The 21186-nt window shown below is 65.9% G+C and overlaps 11 protein-coding genes across 11 annotated transcripts in view; 5 read left to right on the top strand and 6 right to left on the bottom strand.

Moving 5' to 3' along the window:
• Window positions 1–564, top strand: part of PFL1_04039 (uncharacterized protein) — a gene marked incomplete at both ends in the record, with an annotated part of 3120 nt that extends 2556 nt beyond the window's left edge. Inside the window, 2 exons of the mRNA XM_007881563.1 lie at window positions 9–359; window positions 514–564. Coding sequence (XP_007879754.1) covers window positions 9–359; window positions 514–564 — 402 coding nt within the window. The remainder of the gene's footprint in view (window positions 1–8; window positions 360–513) is intronic.
• Window positions 565–807: 243 nt separating this feature from the next.
• On the bottom strand, window positions 808–2195 carry PFL1_06876 (uncharacterized protein; the record flags this gene model as incomplete). Its single annotated transcript, XM_007881800.1, has 3 exons — window positions 808–1539; window positions 1690–1856; window positions 1973–2195. The coding sequence occupies 3 exons, from the start codon at window positions 2193–2195 to the stop codon at window positions 808–810; spliced, it is 1122 nt and encodes a 373-aa protein (XP_007879991.1).
• A 975-nt stretch (window positions 2196–3170) lies between these two features.
• Window positions 3171–5485, top strand: PFL1_04040 (uncharacterized protein; the record flags this gene model as incomplete). Its single annotated transcript, XM_007881564.1, has 4 exons — window positions 3171–3358; window positions 3497–3654; window positions 3745–5206; window positions 5341–5485. 4 exons carry the CDS (start codon window positions 3171–3173, stop codon window positions 5483–5485), a joined length of 1953 nt encoding a protein of 650 aa, XP_007879755.1.
• A 928-nt stretch (window positions 5486–6413) lies between these two features.
• On the top strand, window positions 6414–8749 carry PFL1_04041 (uncharacterized protein; the record flags this gene model as incomplete). The annotated part of the gene is made up of 5 exons (XM_007881565.1): window positions 6414–6830; window positions 6954–7661; window positions 7777–7794; window positions 7903–8347; window positions 8451–8749. The coding sequence occupies 5 exons, from the start codon at window positions 6414–6416 to the stop codon at window positions 8747–8749; spliced, it is 1887 nt and encodes a 628-aa protein (XP_007879756.1).
• Window positions 8750–8887: 138 nt separating this feature from the next.
• PFL1_04042 (uncharacterized protein) lies at window positions 8888–10535 on the bottom strand (the record flags this gene model as incomplete). The annotated part of the gene is made up of 4 exons (XM_007881566.1): window positions 8888–9344; window positions 9509–9708; window positions 9813–9832; window positions 9953–10535. 4 exons carry the CDS (start codon window positions 10533–10535, stop codon window positions 8888–8890), a joined length of 1260 nt encoding a protein of 419 aa, XP_007879757.1.
• A 504-nt stretch (window positions 10536–11039) lies between these two features.
• On the top strand, window positions 11040–12247 carry PFL1_04043 (uncharacterized protein; the record flags this gene model as incomplete). Its single annotated transcript, XM_007881567.1, has 2 exons — window positions 11040–11498; window positions 11630–12247. 2 exons carry the CDS (start codon window positions 11040–11042, stop codon window positions 12245–12247), a joined length of 1077 nt encoding a protein of 358 aa, XP_007879758.1.
• Window positions 12248–12380: 133 nt separating this feature from the next.
• Window positions 12381–14863, bottom strand: PFL1_04044 (uncharacterized protein; the record flags this gene model as incomplete). The annotated part of the gene is made up of 6 exons (XM_007881568.1): window positions 12381–12598; window positions 12721–13057; window positions 13194–13639; window positions 13727–13750; window positions 13859–14242; window positions 14383–14863. 6 exons carry the CDS (start codon window positions 14861–14863, stop codon window positions 12381–12383), a joined length of 1890 nt encoding a protein of 629 aa, XP_007879759.1.
• A 544-nt stretch (window positions 14864–15407) lies between these two features.
• PFL1_04045 (uncharacterized protein) lies at window positions 15408–15999 on the top strand (the record flags this gene model as incomplete). Its single annotated transcript, XM_007881569.1, has 4 exons — window positions 15408–15416; window positions 15510–15635; window positions 15760–15824; window positions 15951–15999. The coding sequence occupies 4 exons, from the start codon at window positions 15408–15410 to the stop codon at window positions 15997–15999; spliced, it is 249 nt and encodes an 82-aa protein (XP_007879760.1).
• A 521-nt stretch (window positions 16000–16520) lies between these two features.
• Window positions 16521–18197, bottom strand: PFL1_04046 (uncharacterized protein; the record flags this gene model as incomplete). Its single annotated transcript, XM_007881570.1, has 1 exon — window positions 16521–18197. One exon carries the CDS (start codon window positions 18195–18197, stop codon window positions 16521–16523), a length of 1677 nt encoding a protein of 558 aa, XP_007879761.1.
• Window positions 18198–19113: 916 nt separating this feature from the next.
• PFL1_04047 (uncharacterized protein) lies at window positions 19114–20009 on the bottom strand (the record flags this gene model as incomplete). The annotated part of the gene is made up of 3 exons (XM_007881571.1): window positions 19114–19174; window positions 19276–19811; window positions 19965–20009. The coding sequence occupies 3 exons, from the start codon at window positions 20007–20009 to the stop codon at window positions 19114–19116; spliced, it is 642 nt and encodes a 213-aa protein (XP_007879762.1).
• Window positions 20010–20920: 911 nt separating this feature from the next.
• The window catches only part of PFL1_04048 (uncharacterized protein), a gene marked incomplete at both ends in the record, with an annotated part of 2440 nt that continues 2174 nt past the window's right edge, over window positions 20921–21186 (bottom strand). Inside the window, one exon of the mRNA XM_007881572.1 lies at window positions 20921–21182. Coding sequence (XP_007879763.1) covers window positions 20921–21182 — 262 coding nt within the window. The remainder of the gene's footprint in view (window positions 21183–21186) is intronic.

Consider the following 21186-nt stretch of genomic DNA (forward strand, 5'->3'; position numbering starts at 1 on the left):
AGGCGCAGGCGCGCAAGGAGGCGGCTCGAGCCGCCGCGGCCGATGCGGCGCAGCAGCAGCGCGAGCGCAAGCCAAAGGATCCGGACGCCACCGACTACCACGCCATTGTGCCGATCAACGACTTCCCGCAGCGGGCGCGGTGGCGCGTGACCAACAAGGAGACGATGGTGCACCTGATCGAGTCGACGGGGGCGTCGATCACCAACAAGGGCGTGTTTTACAAGGAGGGCACCGAGCCGCAGCCGGGCGACCCGCCCAAGCTGCAGCTGCTCATCGAGAGCAACAACCAGGAGATGGTGGAGCGCGCCGTGCTCGAGATCCAGCGGCTGCTGGTCGAGGCGACCCAGGCCGCCATGGAGGTGAGTGGCGGCGACCCGGACCGTGCCGCGCGACGGTGCGGCAGCCTGCGACGACCAATCGCTGACGTTTCACCGCGTATCCGGTCGTCCTTCTCCCCCGCCCCTGCCCCCGCCCGCGCGCACGCTGCTGTTCGCCCTTTGCCCCGTTCTGCAGGCCGAGGCGAGGAACCCTGGCAACGCTCCCGGGCGGTACTCGGTCGTGTAGGCCGGACGTCATCCAGGTACGCATCGTGCAGTATCAAGGCGTGCTCTGCCATCCCACGCATTTCCCAAAGTGGATCACCCCGGATGACGCTTCCTTCGCTTGTGTGCATGCCTGCTTGCCTGGCTGCCTGCCCGAGGTGGCCCGTTGACTGATGCATTGCGAGGGACGGGAATCACAGATGGCCGCAAAGACGGGACGACGGCTACAAGTACAGGAGGGGAGCGGGACTTCGAACGATGACAATCACATGGTCTCCTCGAGCCAGGCGACAAAGCGGCGCGCGACGAGATACTCTGGCGACGGCTGGGGAACCCCCTTGCTGGGGGCCGAGGTCGATGCCGTGGCCGAGAGGGCGACGTAACCGCCTTCGTCCCTGGCAGCGAGGCCGAGCTGGTTGACGGCTGCACTACCGGCGTTGTGGATCTTTACAAAGTGCCTTCGGAGGCGCTGGAGCGAAGCGAGGGTGGGCATCTTGTGCGACGGGATGGTGAGGGCGAGCGGGTGCGGACCGACGAGGGAGGGGCTGCTGAGCGGGATAGTGGCGCCCGGTTGGAAGCCGAGTGTGGAGGTGTGGGTGAGGATGAGGGAGAGGATGTGCTGTGTGGCGGATTCGAGGAGGGAGAGGTACGAGGATGTCGTGGAGCGCGTGGGCGTCACGACCTCGGGCGCCTTGTGCGCCGACCCCACCGTCGCTGCTGCCCAGATGTCGTCGAGCGGCAGAGGGTCGCACTGCACCTGCTGCGCCTCGTCGTCGACGATGGCCTCTTCACCTTGGCCTGGTGCAGCAGCGGCGACGGAGAGGGACGAGGAGACGAGAAAGAGGGGAGAGTCCCAGCGCGTCATGGGGTTGGGCTCCTCGTAGCGCATAAAGAGCGAGTCGAGGGTCTCGTCGTCGTAGCTGGCCGCGTCGCCGTGCTGCGCGCGTCGCTTGGCATTCCAGTGGGTGCAGAGCGCGGGCGGCGCGTGGACGTGGACCTGAAGCAGAGGCAGGGGTGTGAGAGAGGGAAGCGACGAAGCAGAGGGGCGAGGGAGGGGAGCGACAAAGCCGAGGTGAGAAGGACGGGTCCGGAGTCGTGTGAATGGCCACAGAGAGAAAAGAGACAGGCAGGACGGACGTGGACGCACCGTGAGGCATTTGACGCCCACCTCTCTTGCGGCGCACCAGAGCTGGTACCTGAACCCCTTGATGTTGAGCCCCGCGCCGCCGTCGGCAATGACGATGGTGTCCTTGCCCAGCGCGCGCGTCACGGCTGAGAGGTAGGAGGCCCTGGCGGGCTTCTCGGTGCGTTGGGCTGCCGGGGTGTCGGTGGTGCGGGGCAAGCAGGCAGGCAGGCAGGGCGGAGAGGTTGTCAGACTGCGACGAGAAGCCATGCTCGTTGCAAGCAGCGGGCGCGTGAAGGAAACGTACAGGCATAGGCGGAGCGGGCGACGTGGACATCGTCGTCCGAGACGATGACGACGCGGCTGGGCAGAGGCGGCTGCTGCTGCTGCTGCTGCGGCGGCGGCGGCGACGATGACGACGAGGCGGCGGCGGCGGCGACGCGTATCCGGACCTCGAAGTCGTGCTTGAGCTGTTGGGAGCGAGTTGTGCGTCCCGAAGAGGGGAGGCCCGAGACGGTCACCAGGGCCATGGTCGTCGTCGATAGTCGCTGCGAAAGGAGGCGGGTCGAAGGAGGTGGTGGTGGGCCGGGCAGCGTCCCAGCAAAGTGGAGAAGAACGCAACCCGACCCTGAACTGCTTCTGCTCGTCTTCCGACTTCCGAGCCAGCCGACCCGACTGGCCTGGTCTGGCCATGTCAGGATGACATCAGCAGTCCGGGAGGCTGGAGCGGGTGCGCCCGGGATGCACCGGTCGGCCGGGGGTGCTGGCTTGGATAAGCAGCCAAAATGGGGCGGAGGGCGTCGGAGAGCAGCCGGATTTCTAAGCGCGCCCGCCCGCCCGGCTGAAAGTTGGAGGTGCAGCCCACGGCCGCTCAAGGCCGACCTCGAGGCTGTGGGCTGCCCTTCATGTAAGCCTGCCCGCTGCCAGCCAGGCCAGCCAGCCAGCCAGCCAGGGCGCGCCCTTTTTTCCCGCCTCGAGCTGGCTGCGCTGCGTTGGTTGGCTGCGCTGGACTGGTGGGCTGGCGCTGGCTTGCCCCGCAGAGAGCCGCCCGCTCGCGCTTGTCCGTCCGGTGGCCGTCGTCAAGGGAGAACGAGAGGCCGACCGAGCGAGCAGGCGAGCGAGCAAGCAGCCAGGCGGGCAGGCAGCCAGGCGGGTGGGTTCCGTAAGGTTGGTCGCTCGCTCGGCGGCCGTCGACGTCGGCACCGTAAGCGTCCCTCTGCCGCCGTGGCAATCCTATCCCCCGGCGCTCCTTATCCTCTCCTCTTTACCTCCACGCCGCCACTCCGCTTGTTGACTCCGTGTCACCATCATCCCATCATACCTCCCTCTTGTCGTCGTTCCACCACTGACCACACGAGAGGATACAACCGCAGTGCCTCCCCATCCAACCAACCTCGCATCGATACCAGCGCACTTCGATTTAGCCAGCTCTAGCGCACCCACCCAACACGCCCCGCCCCAAAAGGAGGCCACATCCTTGTCGTCTACCACAACCACCCGCTACCATGGTCTTTGCCAGGACGCTCTCGCGCGCCGTGGCGCGCAACCCCACCTCGAGCCTCGTCGCTCACAGGTCGGCCGGCTTCCACTCGACCGCCGCCGCATCTAGGATCATTGCATCGCAGCCCCTCCGCGCAAAGGAGGCACCCTCGATCGCAGACGCCGCAAAGGGCTACCCCGTCATCGACCACGAGTGAGTCTCGGCGCAGCGCACGCAGCAGCAGCACTCGTGCACACTCGCCGGCGCTCGTTGCCTTCCGGTTCTTGGGCGCTGACACCGCCTGTTGCTCCTCTCTCTCTGCTCGCTTTCTCTGCATGTCTCCCTCTCCAGGTACGACGCCGTCGTTGTCGGTGCCGGTGGATCCGGTCTGCGTGCCGCCTTCGGTCTCGCCGAGGCCGGCCTCAACACTGCCTGCATCACCAAGCTCTTCCCCACCCGGTCCCACACCGTCGCTGCCCAGGGCGGTATCAACGCTGCTCTCGGAAACAGTGAGTGACGGCACCCTACGATTGCGCGGGCCCGTAGCAATATGTGCTGACTTTTTTGGTCCTTCGCTTCTGCTCCTCGCCCCCGCGCAGTGACCGAGGACGACTGGAGGTGGCACATGTACGACACCGTCAAGGGATCCGACTGGCTCGGCGACCAGGATGCCATCCACTACATGTGCCGCGAGGCGCCCCGCACCGTCATTGAGCTCGAGCACTTCGGCCTGCCCTTCTCGCGAACCAAGGACGGCAAGATCTACCAGCGTGCCTTTGGCGGACAGTCGCTCAACTACGGCAAGGGCGGCCAGGCCTACCGCTGCGCCGCCGCCGCCGACCGCACTGGCCACGCCATGCTTCACACCCTCTACGGCCAGTCGCTTCGCCACAACACCAACTTCTTCATCGAGTACTTTGCCCTCGACCTGATCATGGAGGACGGCGAGTGCGTCGGCGTCATGGCCCTCAACATGGAGGACGGCACCATCCACCGTTTCCGCTCGCACAAGACCGTCCTCGCCACGGGCGGATACGGCAAGGCCTACTTCTCGGCCACCAGCGCCCACACCTGCACCGGCGACGGCATGGCCATGGTCTCGCGCGCCGGCCTGCCGCTCCAGGACCTCGAGTTTGTCCAGTTCCACCCCACCGGCATCTACGGCGCCGGATGCCTCATCACCGAGGGCTCCCGCGGCGAGGGCGGATACCTGCTCAACTCGGAGGGCGAGCGCTTCATGGAGAGGTATGCGCCCACCGCCAAGGATCTCGCCTCGCGCGACGTCGTCTCGCGCTCGATGACCATCGAGATCCGCGAGGGCCGCGGCGTCGGCCCCGAGAAGGACCACGTCTACCTGCAGCTCTCGCACCTGCCCCCGGAGGTCCTCCACGAGCGCCTGCCCGGCATCTCGGAGACGGCCGCCATCTTTGCCGGCGTCGACGTCACCAAGGAGCCCATCCCCGTCCTGCCCACGGTGCACTACAACATGGGCGGCATCCCCACCAAGTACACGGGCGAGGTCATCACCAAGGGCCCCAACGGCGAGGACAAGGTGGTGCCCGGCCTCTACGCCGCCGGTGAGACGGCGTGCGTGTCGGTGCACGGCGCCAACCGCCTCGGCGCCAACTCGCTGCTCGACATTGTCGTCTTTGGCCGCGCGTGCGCCAACCACATCAAGGAGAACCTGTCTCCTGGCAAGCCGCATAAGGAGCTCAAGGGCGACGCGGGTGCCAAGTCGATCAACGACCTCGACTGGGCGCGCAACGCCAACGGCTCCAAGCCCACGGCTCAGATCCGCAACGAGATGCAGCGCGTCATGCAGAGCGACGCCGCCGTCTTCCGCACCCAGAAGACGCTCGACGAGGGTGTCGAAAAGATCGACAAGGTGTTTGACAGCTACCCCGACGTCAGCATCCAGGACCGCTCCATGATCTGGAACTCGGACCTGGTCGAGACGCTCGAGCTCAAGAACCTCCTCACCTGCGCCACCCAGACGATGCACTCGGCCGCCGCGCGAAAGGAGTCGCGAGGCGCACACGCCCGCGAGGACTTCCCCGACCGGTGAGTTTCCTTGCTTTGCGACGGCGTCCTGCTAGTCCCGCCATCCCCGCTCCGCAGCTTGCCCTGAGTTGGCTCTTGCTGACACGTTGTGTATCGCTCTCCCTTTTGCCCGCTTCGCTTGCCGATCCCTGCAGCGACGACGAGACCTGGATGAAGCACACGCTGTCGTGGCAGCAGGGCCAGAACGACAAGGTCAAGCTCGACTACCGCAACGTCGTCAACACGACGCTCGACGAGGCCGAGTGCAAGCCCGTGCCTCCGTTCAAGCGACAGTACTAGACGGCGAGCGAGCGCAAGCCCGTCGAGCCGATCGAGCCAGGCTGCGTCTGCCTTGGCCGCCACCTGGGCCCCTGGTCGTCGATGTATCTACGCTCCTTGATGTCTTGATTGATTGATTGTCAAGTGTCTTGCTTTCTCCTTTCACGAGCGATGCGTGCCTGTCGCCTGATGAGACGAGAGTGTGGGCTGTTTGGCTAGAAGGGCAGAGCGACGCTGGTGACGCTCCTGTCGGTGATGGTGCGGGTGCGGGTGCGGGTGAGGGTGTGTGCAGTGCTGCAAGGCATGGGGAGGCCGGGCGGTATCGCCGGACCGGGATGCAGAGGGCGCACCTGGGCCCGTCAGCTAGGCAGCTGTCAAGAGGCCAGGCTAGGGTCTGGCCTGGCTGCACGGTCCACCTGTTGCCCCGCACTCGTCGATCTGCTCTTGTCATGGCCTCCCCACCTCACCGTCTCACACCCCACCACATTCACCCCACTCCTCGCTCTCCCTACCTCCAACTAGCCCGGCTGCTACTACCTATGTTCTCTCGCTGAGTTTGACACTCACCGGCACCACACTGCACCATACCGCCTGCGCTCGATCTTCGTACCACACCCTCTCGCCGCCGTGCTTCGGACCGCAAATACACCTCAGCCGCACCGACGCACCCCAGCCGCACCGATACGCCTAGCGGCCGCGCGACCGCCAGCCCGCCACCATAACGTCGTCAACGGGCCGTCAAGCCACTCCGGGCCCTCTACCGTCGTTCACCATCACCTCGCCCACCGCGTCGAGCATAGAGCTAGACGACTTTGCCACGCCCGCTTCCGAAGATCCCCTCGGCGACGGGGCGTTTGCGCAAGACGACCCGGGGCGGCGAGATTATCCAGATACGTATCAAGGTCAAGCGGGGCAGCAGTCCAAGACGTGGCCGCGGCGTGGCAGCGGCATGGTTGGTACCGACAACGACGATGCCACTGCCCGAGATGCTCGGCTGAATCGCGACCGGGCTGGACCCGACTCTCGGCGCGCGTACAGCAGCATGGCGGCGTCGAGGAACGACCTTGATGACAACGACGGGGACGCCACGGAAGACGAAGGGCTGATATCTGGTGCAGGGCTGGATGAGAACCATCCGAGCTCGGCCTCGTACCTCACTCGGCTGGTGGCCGTCGCGTGCCTTGGCGGCCTCCAGTTTGGATGGGACACGGGCATCGCCAGCGGCATGCTCGTCGCCATCCGCGGTGACCTGGGACACGAGCTGTCCGAGGGGGAACAGGAGCTCATCGTTAGCGCCACCACTGTCGGTGCCATCGTCGGCGCTGTCGTCGCGGGCCGTATGTCCGACTGGGCGGGGAGGAAGAAGGTGGGTAGTCTGTGCAGTGCCTCGGAAAAATGGATGATCGATGCCTCGCAAGCTGACATCGAGAACGGCGACGACGACGATATCGATCCCCGTCTCCCCACTTGCCTTCCCGTGCTGCGCCAGGTCATGATCGCATCGGCGGTCCTCTTCCTCCTGGGCTCGCTCGAGCAGGCCGCCTCGCAAGTCGTGCGCGAGCTGGTGCTGGGCCGTGTGCTGGTGGGTCTAGGCGTCGGCATGGCGAGCATGGTGGTGCCCACCTACCTCGCCGAGGTGGCGCCGACGTCGGTGCGCGGCCGCATCGTGGGCTTCAACAGCGTCCTCATCACCTTCGGCCAGGTGGTGGCCTACACGATCGACGCGGCCCTCTACAACGTCACCATGGGCTGGCGCTGGATGGTCCTCATCGGAGGCGCGCCCGCCATCTTGCAGATGGTTGGACTCTTCTACCTCGACGAGTCACCCCGGTGGCTCGTGGCGCGCGGCAGGATCGTCTCGGCGCGGCGCGTGCTGCAGCGAATCTACCCTACCGCCACCAATCGCGAGGTCGACATGGAGATCGAGAGGATCGAGCGGAGCATGCGCGGGACAACGAGCCAGGTCCCCGAGGATCCCGACGAGCGCAACGGCAACGGCAGCGGCGGCGGCGGCGGCGGCGGTGAGGATGTCGAGGGTCGCGGCTCGATGACGCGCATCTCGAGCGTCGCGCCGCAGATTCTGTCGACGGCGGCGCCCAAGGTCAAGGAGGCCAAGGGCAAGCTCAAGCTGCTTTGGAACGAGCCAAACAACCGCAAGGCCCTCATTCTCGCGTGCGGCCTGCAGTTTTTCCAGCAGGTGAGCCGAGCGCCGTCGACCCGGCCGTGGCTAGGGCTGCGTGGTAGCGAGTGGAGTCTGGCGCTGATCCCCGTTGCCTTCTGTGCTGATCCCCTCCGCGCTGCTGCGATGCAAGATGGTCGGCTTCAACTCGGTGAGTGGATTAGGTCGTCGATCTACGCAGCGGCGGCGGGGCAATAGCTGTAGGGATCGACGGTTGGGCTGACCATGTCTCGCTGCGTCCCGCCTCGGCACCGACCAGCTAATGTACTTCAGCGGGCGGCTACTGCTCATGGCGGGCTTCACCTCGAACCCGAATGCGGCGGCGATCGGCATCGCCGTATCCAACTGCATCGGAACGGCCTTGGGGATGCGCTTCGTCGACCGCATCGGCCGGCGCAAGCTGCTCCTGTGGGCCACGTTCGGCACGACGCTGTCCCTGGCGCTGCTCAGCTTCAGTCTGAGCATGGTCGACGTCGGTCCCACCTCTGGCACGCCTTCCGCAACCGTCGCCGCCTCCACAGAAACAGCAGCGGAGGGAGCGGCGGGCGCGGGCGCAGGGGCGTGGGCGTACCTCTCTCTGATCTTCATGATCGTGTTCACGCTCAACTACGCCGTCGGGCTCGGCATCCTGCCCTGGTTGATCCAGAGCGAAGTCTTTGCCGGTCCAGTACGCGGTATCGGAGCCGGTCTGGCCAGCGCGACCAGTTGAGTACCCTCCTCGCCTCGTCGCTGTGCTTCGTGCGTAGTGCCTGTTGACCGAACACCCCCCCCCCCCCCCCTCCCAACCATCTCGCATCGACTTGGCAGACTGGACATCGAACCTCGTCATCTCATCCACCTTCCTCCACCTCGTCAAGGCCATTACGCCCGCAGGCAGCTTCGCACTCTACGCCCTCGTCGCCGCCGCATCCTGGTACTTTACCTGGACCAGGCTGCCCGATATGAAGGGCGTCAGTCTCTCCGACGTCCAGCACTCGTTTGGCCCGTCGTCGTCGTCGGGCAGCGGTGCAGCTGGCGGTACCGCGACGGGGGCGGCGGCGGCGTACCAGGCCGTTGCTACTACCGAGGAGGACGACGAGGATGACGTCGATGGAAGACGACGATGAGCCCGAGACCGGAGCCAGGCGGGGATGAGACGTCCTACGTGGGCCAATGCTTTGTCTATCTCGTTGCAGTCTGCTGCGGCAATCGCCGTCTTGTCGTCTATCGACCGGAGAACACGGCTACGGCCACGGCCACGGCACTCATCTTCGATTCCGCCCTGGGCTACGACGTGGCGATGCACCACCGCCACCGTCGTCGTCGTCGTCGTCGTCGTCGGTATCATCGTCGATCAGCTTAAACGGCTGCATCGTCCTCTTTTGCCCCTGCACGCCATCGCCGTCGCCATCACCATCGGCACCGCCATCGCCCTTGACATCGGCGAGTGGACTCCCCCCGCGACCTCTTGGGTGTCCCGACGGCGATGGTGATGGCGACGGCGACGCGAGGAGGGGCCGTTGGTCGTCGCCGTCCTGGATGGGCGGTGTCTCGCTGTCGACGACGTACTCGCGCTCGTCGTCGTCGTCGTCGTCGTGGGGCCCGTCGAGGTCGAATTCGACGACAAAGTCGCGGCCGCGCCCGCGCCCGCGCCCGCCCTCGGTTCCCGCCTCGGATCGCGCCATCTGGTCGAGGATCTTTTGCGTCTCCTTCCATACCAGCCTTTTCCCCCCGAAACGGCGCGGACAGGAGCAAAGGGGGATGGGACGGCAGGGTAAGCATGTCGATGCCACCTGCTGCTGCCGCCTGCTGTTCGACCGTCTGGCCTGGCCTGACCTGGCCTGGCGGGGAAGGAAAGGGAAGAGAAGGGCCTGGACGCGACTCACCAACCGGTCAGAGCGCCGATGACGGTGCCAATGACGATGTAGACGACGTTGAGCACCTTGTGCCACCCGTCGAGCTTGGCGCGCTCGTCGGTGTCCATGAGCTCAAACATGCGCGCGCCGATAAAGACGTGGAGCAGTAGCTTGGGCGTGATGAGGGCCGTGGCGAGCATGAATTGGCCGAAGCTCACCGTGTCCAGCGACTGGTCGGGCGGGCGGGCGGAAGTGGAAGAGGCGCAGCAGGTCAGCATAGGAGCGGCGGAAGTGGACGCGGTGTCGCCAGAGACGTCTCTGCCGCGCCACTCACGGCAAAGAAGAGGTTCGAGTCTGTTGCGCAGAGGCGGGACGAGGAAGACGCGACGAGGCGGGGTGAGATGAGTCAACATGGTCTGTCCGGACTGGCTGGCCGCGGGTCAAGCCGAGCGAGGCCAGGCAGTGGGCACGCACAGCAAAAGGGAAAGGGGCAGAAGCGGATGAGGATGGCCATGCTGGTGCCCCTGCGGCGGACGGCCTCCTTCATGGCCCTGAACTTTGGATCGTCGAGGACGCGTTCGATGAAGGCGACGTGGGCGTTTCGGCGGATGAGGCAGCGGAGCACGACAAAGCTGACGGAGGCGCCGAGGAGGCAGCCGGCGGTTGCGACTGCCCATCCGCGCAGCAGGCTGCCGTGCATGGCGGGGTGGGTTGGGGACTCGGGCGCGGCGACGCCCCATCCGAGTCCGCAGAGGGTGATGGCGGTGCCGTAGCCGAACAGGGGCGGGAACGAGAGGAGCACGACGAGGGAGAGGACGAGGGGCAGGCCGTAGGGCCGGTTCGAGATCCAGAGGGCGATGGAGGCCGTCTTGTTGAAGATGGTGTCCGGACCGATGTAGATGAAGGCGGCGAAGACGAGGGCCTCGAAGACGATGAGGAGGTGCAGGTACAGCCGTCGCCGCGGCGTGAGGGCGCGGTAGCGTGCTGCGAGGCCCGTGAGCCAGCCGCGGGCACCGTGGGCCACGGAGCCCAAGGCGCCGCTGAGTGGGAGGGCCATGGTGAGGGCGTGCCTGCTTGATGGGAGGCGCGATGCTGGCCTGGCCTGGCTTGGAGTATGCAGAGGTCGAGGAGCAAGAGGGGGGAGATGGCGTAGGTCGATTGATTGGTGTTGGCTGGTGGACCACCGAGGTGGCGAATGGTGTCCAAGGTCTGGGCGGACAGGCCTGACGACTGGGGGTCGACCTCGGTGGTCCCTGCACCGCCACTGGGGGGGATGCTTGGCCCAAAGGTGGGCCCCGCCCCGCCAACCCTGCCCACTCCACATCCACCAGCCAGCGGGGCCGAACACTAAGACTGGAAGACCCTGGCTCTGCCTGCAGTCGTCTGGCATCCAGCACGCGTCGCGCACAGGCAGGCAGGCCAGGCCTGGCGAGAGGCGAGAGACCAACCCAACCCAATCTAATCCAACCTCAACACCTTCTCGCACTCTCACCACCACCTCCTCCCGCCCACATACGAGCGCACACGCACACGCAGGCAGCGCTTCCTCGGCCTGTGCACCATGGCACTGCCGCCCATCCTGCATGGCGGTCCCCTCCCCTCGGAACTCGACTTCTACACCACCACCTCGTCCACCACGTCCATCTCCATCATCCCGCTCCTCTCCATCGACCGCGTACGCCTCCTCACCGCCATCTACGGGCCCTTTAAGCCGCCGCAGCCCGCAACCGTACCCCTCTGGCTCGCCCTCTACCTCCGCAACAAGAAAAAGGCCCTCGTCATCCCGCCCGACTGGCTCTCGGTGCCCGCACTCACCGAGACCCTGCGCCACGAGACGTCGCAGCCCGGCTTCGCACCCCTCCCCTTTGAGTGGATCGGCGTCAGCAATGCCATACTCCGACACGCCAGCCACGACGTCAGGGACGCCGGAAAAGTCAGGGGCCTGCTCAAGGACATCCGCGAGGCCAGGCAGTCCAAGGTCCTCGCCGGTGTCGCCATGGTCAACAGCGTACACCTCGAGGTGAGCACAGCGCCAGTGCGCGCAAACGCACCGTCGGCGCCATCCTTTCGTCCGGCCGCCCTGTTGGCGTCCTCTGATCCTCACGCCAGCCCCTCTCCCCCTCCCTGCCACCCCTGCCCCTCTGCGCGCAGATGACGGGCATCTCGATGCACGAGATCGCCGAGCTCCGCCCCTTTTTCACCACTGCCTTTCAGCACCTCAAGTCGCTCCAGCCTCCATCGGCGCAGCAGCCCGCCGCATCGGCATCGGACCAGTTCGACGCCTCGTTCCCCATGGCCGCATTCGAATCCTCGCCCTCGGATCCCTACGCCTTCTCGCAGTCGCCTTCCCAGTCCCAGCCCGCACGGCGCCACGGCGACGGCGACGACAACAACTACGACGAGGGCGGCGGCTCGTTTTCCATGTCCTACTCTGCCGACCCGGAATCCTCGACCAGCGCGCTGCACGGTACCGCGTGGAACGACGAGAGCATGCGCTCCGACTTCACCTTTGCCGATCGCGACCAAGACCACGACGCGTCGGCCGCAGCGGGCGCGGCCGCCATGGCGCGCTTCAACGCCAGCAGAGGTCGACCGAGCAACATCAGCGATTCTGGCTACGCAACAGCCACCCGCGCTCCAGCCGACAAGGATGCAGGTCAGAACAGAGCGAGGGCCAGCGATACCAGACCGCCCAGGTTCAACATGGACGACGACGACGACGATGGGTCCCAACGCCCGCCAGACGACGAGAGCATGGACACGTACTAGCCCGCCGCCTAGGCCTCCATTGAGCTGGCTTGACCCTGCTGGGCCGCTCAAATCGACCGCGACCGCACGCCGCACGAGCATCTAAGCTTGATCACTGGGAGCACATCCATGGCATTGCTGCTGCGCCCGACCCTCATTCGGACAGCACGTGGCCGTACCGCCGGGCGAACCTTACCGCAAGGACGCCCGCCACGAGGGCCGACAGGCCGCCGAGCCGCAACACGATGCCCACCGCATCGCCGCTCGCCGAGCTGACGGCAGCGGGTCCGGCCGCGGCCCGTCGCTGAGCCGTCGGAGACGCTGCTCCAGATGCAGCGCCAGCTTCCGGGCTTGGCTCCATGATGGCAAAGACTAGCAGCAGCAAGCGCCGGCCAGCCAGTCAACCGGGACGCGGAATAGCAAGCAAGGGACGTCAGCCGGTCGGTCCTCTTTTTGGTGTTTGCGGCGCCTCCGTGGCCCAGCGGTGCACTCACTGGCCGACGAGATCATGGTCACGGCGAATTGCGGCAGCACGATGGCGAGGTTGTGCAGGCCCAAGATGCTGCCCGAATGGCCCGACGTCCCGCCCGCGTCCTGGGCCGGACCACCACCGCTGCCGCTACCGCCGCCGTTGCCCCCTCTCCGTGGCGACAGCCCCGGGTGAGCGACGAGGACTGCCTCGACATCGTCGTCGTCGTCGTCGTCGTTGTTGCCGTCATCATCCTCGTCGTCGTCGTCTTGGGCATCTTCGCCGTCGGTGCCGCCTCGTTCGGCATCGCGTTGGCGCATCTCGTGCGCGTCCGGCGTGTGGTGCTGGATGAGGATCCCCAACTACGTGTTGGGCGAATCGCGATGGCGGGCATAGGATACCGTCGTCAGCCAACTGCCCCGCACCTCGCCCACTTGGGCGACCGCCAGCCCAGCCCCGCCCAGCCAGGCCAAGCCAAGCCGAAAGCCCGGCACTCACCAGTCCAAAGGGCACCCAGTTGGTGACGCACCAGCAGAAGCCGACAATGGCGATGAGGAGCGAGGCGAAAAAGACGCTCTGGGCCAGCGAGGCAATGTAGGTGCCCATCATGGCGGCGCAAAAGACAAAGTGGGAAAAGACCCACCAGAAGGTGAGGTCGGGGCACCTCGAGCGGAGGCGCTCGAGGCCGCGCAGAAAGCCCGGCGTGGCGGCCGTCGAGGCAGACGCGTCGCCCAGCGGGCTCGGCACGACAATCGGGAGCACGATCGACGCCGCCAGCGCGACGACGGCGTGCCAGAACATGGCCAGGCTGCCCACGCGCGTCGCCTCGTCGAAGAGGGCGTCGCCGCCCGGCGCCGAGGCCGGCGAGGTGCCCTGCGGACCACCGCCGGGCTGTCCGGCTCGGTAGATGTCGCCGATCCAGACGGTCGTGTAGAAGAGGATGGCTGTGAAGTGGAATCAAGTGGGCCATGTGAGCTCGGATGACGACAGCGCGTGTGTGAGAATGAGTGCGTGTGCACCCTGGCACTCACGGAACCACCCGATCCAGGCAAAGACTTTTGTTGCGGCGTCGAAGAGAAGGGATCGGTGTCAGTGTCTGCTGGGAGCGGACGGAGGGACATGCGGATGCAGCGACCGGCGGTGCCGTCGACCGACAGACTCACATTGGATCTTGAAGATTTCGAGAATGGGAGCGGGCAGGTTCTTTGCCTGGGCGACGAGGTCGCGGAAGAGGTGGGCGAGGCCAAGGGCGGGCGTCCGACGCTGGCGGTGCGGGGAAGAGGGGGTGGAGCGTACGAGGACCTGCTCGTGGACGCGCAGCACGACGACGGCGTGGGTGGCCAGCACGACGAGGCAGGTGAGGACCGAGAGGATCTGGATCTGGGTCGTGCCAAACGCGCGCGGAAACGTGCCCGGCAGGTCGAGGTTGCCGATGCAGAAGCTCAGCACGCTGCCCGTGCCCGACAGGCGCGCCGCCCAGGCGTTGGCGGCCGCTTGGTCCTCTATGCTTGCCACGTCGACCATGAGCGCGCGGTTGAGGGCGGTGACTGCGCAGTCGGTGCAGACAAGCCGGAGCGAGGAGGGGAATCAGTAACGAGCTCGGTAGACGGAAATCAGCAAGCCGCGCGATCCGCCGCGACACCGAGGTCCATCGCGCATCTTGCGCAGCGGGTCGTGCGTTGCTCACCTGCATTGACGGAAAAGTCAATGACATAGACGGCGACGATGGCGATGCATATCGCGAGGAACGAGTGGGCGTCGGCGCCGGACGTGGCAAAGATGGAGGCGACCTCGCGCGCAAAGCTGAGGAGGAGCACGGCGGCCGAGCACACGACGGCGCCGACGACGAGGAGCGGCCGCCTGCGGCCGTGGCGCGAGGTGCTGTTGTCGGCGAGGGCGCCGATGAGGGGCTGCACGACGAGGCCGCTGAGCGGGCCCGCGACAAAGACGGCGGCCATTGCGGATTTCGACAGGCCGAGCTCGAGGAGGTACGGCGGCGCAAAGGCCATGTCGATCGACCAGACCGCCTGCGCGCCCAGCGTGCCGAGCGAGAGGAGGGGCAGCTGCAGCGCCGGAGGGGCTCGGACGTAGGCGTGCCCGACCAGCTTTTGGTGAGGAGTCCCCGCTGCACCCGCGGACGATGGTCCGCCACCGCCACCGCCGACCATGTCTGTCGAGGTACGGTATCGTCGAGGCCGCGGCTCGTGTTGGAAAAGGGGAGGAGAGAGGGAGCTGCCTTGTTGGGACCCGATGCGACGAGACAGCTGGCGAGAGGACGGGCGTCGTGGATCTGTATCGCAAGCGTTTATGGGGAGGGGGGCCAGAAAGGGGTGGCTTTGAGATGGCCGGCAGTGCTGACGAGCCAGCTGGCTAGGGAGGAGGTGGTGGCTGAAAAGGCGGTGTGGGGCTGGCTCTAAGCTTCCTGAGGGCGGCCAGGACAAAGGCTTCAGGGTCCAAGCCACGCTGCGCTGCCTCACGGGCCACCCGCCACCCGCCAACCCAACACTCCTGACTTGCCCCGGCTGGGCGTCTACTCGCACGACAGACACTCGCAACGCCCGGCGCAGTGCAATTTCCTCGCAGGGCGCCGTCGTAGGACATCCCATCTCCACTTTGGACCGCAGCCCTGTTGGCAACCACGCCCGCTCGCCACCACCACCACGACCATCTTCACCTCGGCCCCATCCTCCCTTCCTCATTCATCCGACGGCCATGTCAAGCGTGAGTAGAGCGTCCTAGCCGGCCAGTCAAGCTGCCCTCTCGAGCACCATGCTGACGTCTCCCTCTATGATTTCGACCGCGCCGCTTCGACAGTTCCAGCCCGTCAACCCGAAGCCCTTTCTGCAGCAGCAGACGGGCAAGCCCGTCCTGGTACGCCTAAAGTGGGGGATGGAGTACAAGGGCTTCCTCGTCAGCACCGACAACTACATGAACCTCCAGGTGTGTATCCTCGCCCAAGCGCGGTCCCTCGTTCGTCGTCCTTCTTGCACGCGCTGGTCCGCGCCGCGCTGCGCTTTCGCTGACACACGCACCTCCCGTCCCCCCTCTTCTCCGCCTCGACCAGCTGGCCAACACCGAGGAGCTGCAGGATGGGAAATCCAACGGCATGCTCGGAGAGGTCTTCATCCGGTTAGTCTGCCGTGCGGTGCGGTGCAATCTTGCGCGTTTGCAGTCGCTCGGTGCCGCTCTGGTGAGACTTACCTCGTCTCCTTCCTCTGCTTCCTCCTCCGCCCCACCCCACCCCTCCTTGCGCAGGTGCAACAACGTCCTCTACCTCCGCGAGCTATCCGACGAGCAGAAGTGATCCAGCACCCGCTCCGCTGCGCTTCCCACCTCGATTCCCATCCTCGCCTCACTGACCGAAAACGCTCACGTCCGACGAGCGACACCTTGCGCCATCCCGCCAGGCTCAGTGCCCCTCCATCGATCTTGACAAGACAAGCAATGCCCTCCACTCAATCTCCCTCTGTACCAGTACCGCCTCGGCTCTCCATCCCGTCCCGTCTCGTAATCAAATCACGACACAACATTCAGAACCGGGTGGCAACCCTCGACACGGGTCAGGTCCGGTCGAGTCGAGTCGAGCCGAGTCGATGCTGCTCGGGATGCTCTGGTGGTACAATACACGGCTGCGATGGGCGAGCGTTGCAGATAAAACACGACTCCGAGGGCCTCGCTCGGCCGGGCCCAACCAGGCCAAGCTATCGTGCATCTCACACAAACGACGATAAGACGCTTCGGCGATGGCGGCGGTGGCTTGGATGGATGGATGGCTCTCGGCCTTTTTCTCTTTCCCCTACTGGGCTATCCCCTCATCACCTCACCTCACATGTGCGCGTGCGGGTCCTCTGCCGGCTGCTCGGGTGCGATCGTGATGGCGTCGTCGATGCGGAGCAGGCTGGTGGCGGCCTCGAGGGCGCTCTTGAAGCTCTTGACCTTGCTCATGGTGGGCTCCAGCACGCCGGCCTTGAGGTTGTCGCGCACCTGCCCGTTGAGCAGGTCGAGGCCGTAGAAGCGCAACGCCTTTTTGGGGTCCCCGGCGCTGGCGTTCTGCGCCGCGTTGTGGTAGGCGCGCAGCTTGGCCACCAGGTCGGTGCTGTCCTTGGCCGCGTTGACGGCGAGCGTCTTGGGGATGACAAGGAGCGCCTGGGCAAACTCGGCAATGGCCAGCTGCTCGCGGCTGCCCAGCGTCGTGGCAAAGTTTTCCAGGTAGATGCTCAGCGCCGACTCGACGGCGCCGCCGCCGGGCACCACCGACCCGCTCTCGAGCGTGCGCTTGATGGCGCAGAGGCTGTCGTGGAGCGCGCGGTGCATCTCGTCGAGCAGGTAGTCGTTGGCGCCGCGCAGGATGACGGAGCTCGAGCTGACCGTCTTGGTGCCGCGGACGAGGATCAGCTCGTCGTCCGAGATGCGCTCCTGGGCCACCTCGTCGGCCGAGCCGAGGCTGCTGGCCTCGTACGTCTCCTCGCCCTCGAGGTTGCTGAGGCTGCTGACCAGCTGCCCGCCCGTCGCCTTGGCGATCCGCAGCAGGTCCTCCTTCCGGCACCTCCGCACCGCTATGGCGCCCGCCTCGACAAACTCCTTGAGGCAGAGGTCGTCGATGCCCTTGGTCGTCAGGACGACGTTGGCGCCCGTCGCCAGAATCTTGCGCACCCGCTCCAGCACAATCTCGCTCTCGCGCGCCCGGATCTTTTCCAGCTGCTCCGGGTCGTCGATGGTGATGTGGACGCCCATGTGCATGCGCTGCTTGACCAGATTGATGTCGAGCAGGGCGATCTTGGCGTTGCGGATGCGCGTCTTCATGGCCTGGGACGCGACGGTGCAGTTGAGGGCGTATCCGTTGACAAACATAGACTCGGTGGCCGACTTGCCGTGGGCCTTTAGGATGTTGACGGCCTTGACCGGGTACTTTGTCTCTCCGCGGGCGTTGATGGTCTTGACAGCGAGCATGGCGTCGACGGCGAGCTGGGCAAAGAAGTCGTCGTCGCTGCCGAGGACCTTGCTCGACATGCTCGTCTTTGCGACGTTGATCAGGCTCTCCTTGCCGAGGGCGTCGACCTTGGCCGAGAGCTGGTCCTGCATGTACTTGCACGCCTCCCTGCAGGCGAGGCGGTAGCCGGTGATGATGGTGGTGGGGTGGATCTTGTTGCGGACGAGCTCGTTTGCCCTGCGGAGGAGCTCTGCGGCGATGATGACGACCGATGTGGTGCCGTCGCCGACCTCCTTGTCCTGCTGCTGGGCGAGCTCGACGAGGATGCGGCCGGCGGGCTGGTCGACCTCGAGGAGCTTGAGGATGGTTGCGCCGTCGTTTGTGATGGTGACGTCGCCGATGTCGTCGACGAGCATCTTGTCGAGGCCGACGGGGCCCAGCGACGACTTGACAATGTTGGCTATCGACTGGGCGGCGAGGACATTCTGGTTGCGGATCTCTGCGCCCGTGAGGCGGTCGCCGCCGATGAAGAGACCGGCATTGCGCGGGTCCTTTTGGAAGAGCTGCGCCATGCTGTCTGACTAGGCTGTGTGCAGCGCGGGTGGTGACGAGCGGCGGCCGGGTGCGCAGTCGGTCGGTCGGTGAGTCGGTCGACTGGCGGTCAAGCAGAAAGCTGGCAGGAGGGATGAGCGCTGTCGAATCTGTCCGGCGTGAAGTGCAAATGGAAGTCCAGAGCAGTCGTCAGGGGCGAGATGTCAAGAGGGTGAGCAGAGGTGGCGGGCAGGTGGAGAGCAGGAAGGAAGGCGAGCACGACAGGCCGAGTGCGTGCGCAGCAGCGGGCGGGTGTTGGTTTGGCGGCTGGCTGGCGGACTGGCTGGCTGGCTGGCTGCCTCTGCCTCTTCTCGCTCTGGCTGGCTTGGGCTTGGCTCGATGGCAGGCCTTCGCGCGCGGCCCACAGGCCCACGGGCAGAAAAAGTCAAAGCGGCAGAGTAGTCTGCCCGGCTTCCTTGGCTTTCTTCCCAGAGGCAGGCGGGCAGGCGCAGCTGCCCTAGCTGGCCGGGCGTGGCCAGGCCAGGCCTGCCGGGCGACCAACACGCGCGGGTGCTCGCCCTCGGCCTCGGCGCGCATCGATCAGGGCCCACTCGGCCGAGACACGAGCCCAGATGTCAGCCAGCCCTTCGCCACCCCGCTCCCGCGCGCCTTCACAACTCTGGCCCTCATCAAGCTACGGGTCGCGTGCACGCACGCAATCACGCGGCCTCCCCTGCGCCGGTGGGATCGCTCACACACGTTTCGACAGAGTCGCCAAACGCCAGTATGCGCCACACAAGGGCATCAGTGGCCAGCCGCTCCAGAAAAAGCGCACCACATGCCGCCGGGACATCGAACAAGCCAGGAACAGTACCGTGGAAATCTCAATTGCGAAGAGCCTGAGCAACAGCGACAACGCCATGCGCACAAGAGCGCTCGAGCACCTCCTTGGCACCCTCATGGCGAGCCGTGGAAGCGCAGCTTGACCAACGGCTTGAGCAGCTCCATCAGGTCCGAGCTGTTGGATGTTGCAACATCGCGAGCAAACGACAGCCGTGCGTCAGTCGGCCTGGCTGCCCGGCACCAGCATCGAGCCCTCTTCGTCGGCAGCGCACTCACCTCTTCGTCTTTGACTGCGGTCCCGCTGGCGCAGAAGACGTGAACGCCCTCCTCTCGACGCGGTTGAGCTTCTTGGCCGTGTTGGCATTGGTGCTGGTCCGCTGGCCGCGCACGGGAAGGTGCGCCGCGTGTCGCCGTCCCTTGTAGCTTCCGACGGTACGGTGGTGGGCGATGTTGGCCTGCAGCTGCCGCCTCAGGTCGGCCTCGATGACGATGCTCCGCAGCGGATCCGTCGCGGGCGATGCCCTCCGCGACGGGGGCAGCTCCTGGTCGGGCACAGCGGGACCGGTCGATTCTTCTGCATTCCCCGACGACGCGGATGACGAGGATGACGACGAGGAAGGACTGACCGGGGTCGGTGACGTAGGGAAGTCCTTGCGCGCCGGGATGGTGCCGGGCGAAGAGAGGTAGGCCGAGAGCTGGGTGATTTGCGCCTCGGTCAAAGAAGACACTGGCGCCCGCTCGTGCAGTTGCAGACGCGCGCAGATCCGTCGCGCCGTGTCATACGAGATGCCATAGAAGCTCGTCAGGGCGATCTGCGAGGGTCGGTCGGCAGGCACAGCGCAAAGAAGGAGAGATCGGGTCGGGTCCGTGGACACGAGGCCGGCAAGCAGCGACTAGCGTGTTAGTGGAGCTGTCCACGAGCCTGTACGATCCCGACGAGGAGGCAGCCGCGCTCCGTTACTCACCCGGACCAGCTTGTGGTCTGGAAGGTGAACGCCGAGCATATACATGGCGGCAGTCTAGATGAGGGAGGTCGGGATCGAGTGGAGGACAGGGCAGGGCAGGGCAGTTCGGCGGGTCGTTGTGGCAAGCTCGCAGTGTCGCTCCGGGAAAGCAGTCGCAAGATTAAGGATGCGATGGGAGAGAGCCGAAGGTAGTGTTCGTAGTGGCGAGTCCTGAGCCGTGCAAGAAGCGAGACTTCCGTAGGTGAGGCGGGGTGAAGATGGTGATGGTGATGGAAAGGTCAGGCGTGCAGCGGGCGACGGCCCCATTTTTCTTCCGGCCAGCATCCTGGTCCGGCCCACGTGACCTTCCCTGTTGCACGTGCCTGCCGAAAGTTGGTCGCCGTCCGCACGCCGCACATTGCACGCCGCACGGTGAGCAGATCCATGCAGCCTGCCCGACGCTACCTGCCTCCTAGATCGCGACACAGGCAAGACGACAGTCTCGAGACAAGCGAGGTGAGGAAGCAGATATAATTGTACCAGACCGAGAGGGGGCGACGGATGCACACAAGGGCATCGGACAACCGCCTTCGTCCGCGGCGTCGGTGGCGGCGAGATGACAGGGAAGCCACGTTTCTAGGCCAGGCGGAACGAGGCGGGAAGAGTTGGGGGTGACGAGAGGGGGGGAGCGGTTATCGAGATCGCGGATCGAGGATCGAGCGAGGTAAAAGGGTGGAGCGAGTGAGTTGCAATCTCACGAGCCTGTGGTATAGGGCGGCGGACCCAGGGTGGGCCTCATGACTCTGATTCAAGGAGGGCCTTTCCCCCGGACCGCTGCGGCGGGTTTGCGGTGTCCCGCAAGGCAGGTGAGGCGGAGCGCCGATCGCCGAGCGCTCCGTTCGCAGCCCTGATGCGTCTTCCGCATCGACTGCCAGCGTAGCAGCTGCGGCGGCGGCGACGACGACGAGCGATCGGATCTAGCTCCCGTTCATGCCGTCGGTGCCCGAAAACAGGCTGCCAAAGTTGCTGTCCCAGGCGTCACCCCCAAGCCCCGCCGAGCCGCCGCCCGTACCGTCGGTGGACAGATCGAAGTCGAAGATGTCGTTCATCGATCCGCCGAAGCCGAACATCGAGAAGTCGTCGTTGCCGAGGCCGGCTCCGGCGTTGCCCGACGGGTCTCCGCGTGGGGTTGGAGAGGTCGCCTGCGCCCATCGCCGCTCTTTGGCGCGCCACTCGCTGCTGG

This window comes from Pseudozyma flocculosa (assembly GCF_000417875.1).
Source record: "Pseudozyma flocculosa PF-1 unplaced genomic scaffold scaffold00013, whole genome shotgun sequence".
NCBI classification, from domain to species: Eukaryota; Fungi; Basidiomycota; class Ustilaginomycetes; order Ustilaginales; family Ustilaginaceae; genus Pseudozyma; species Pseudozyma flocculosa.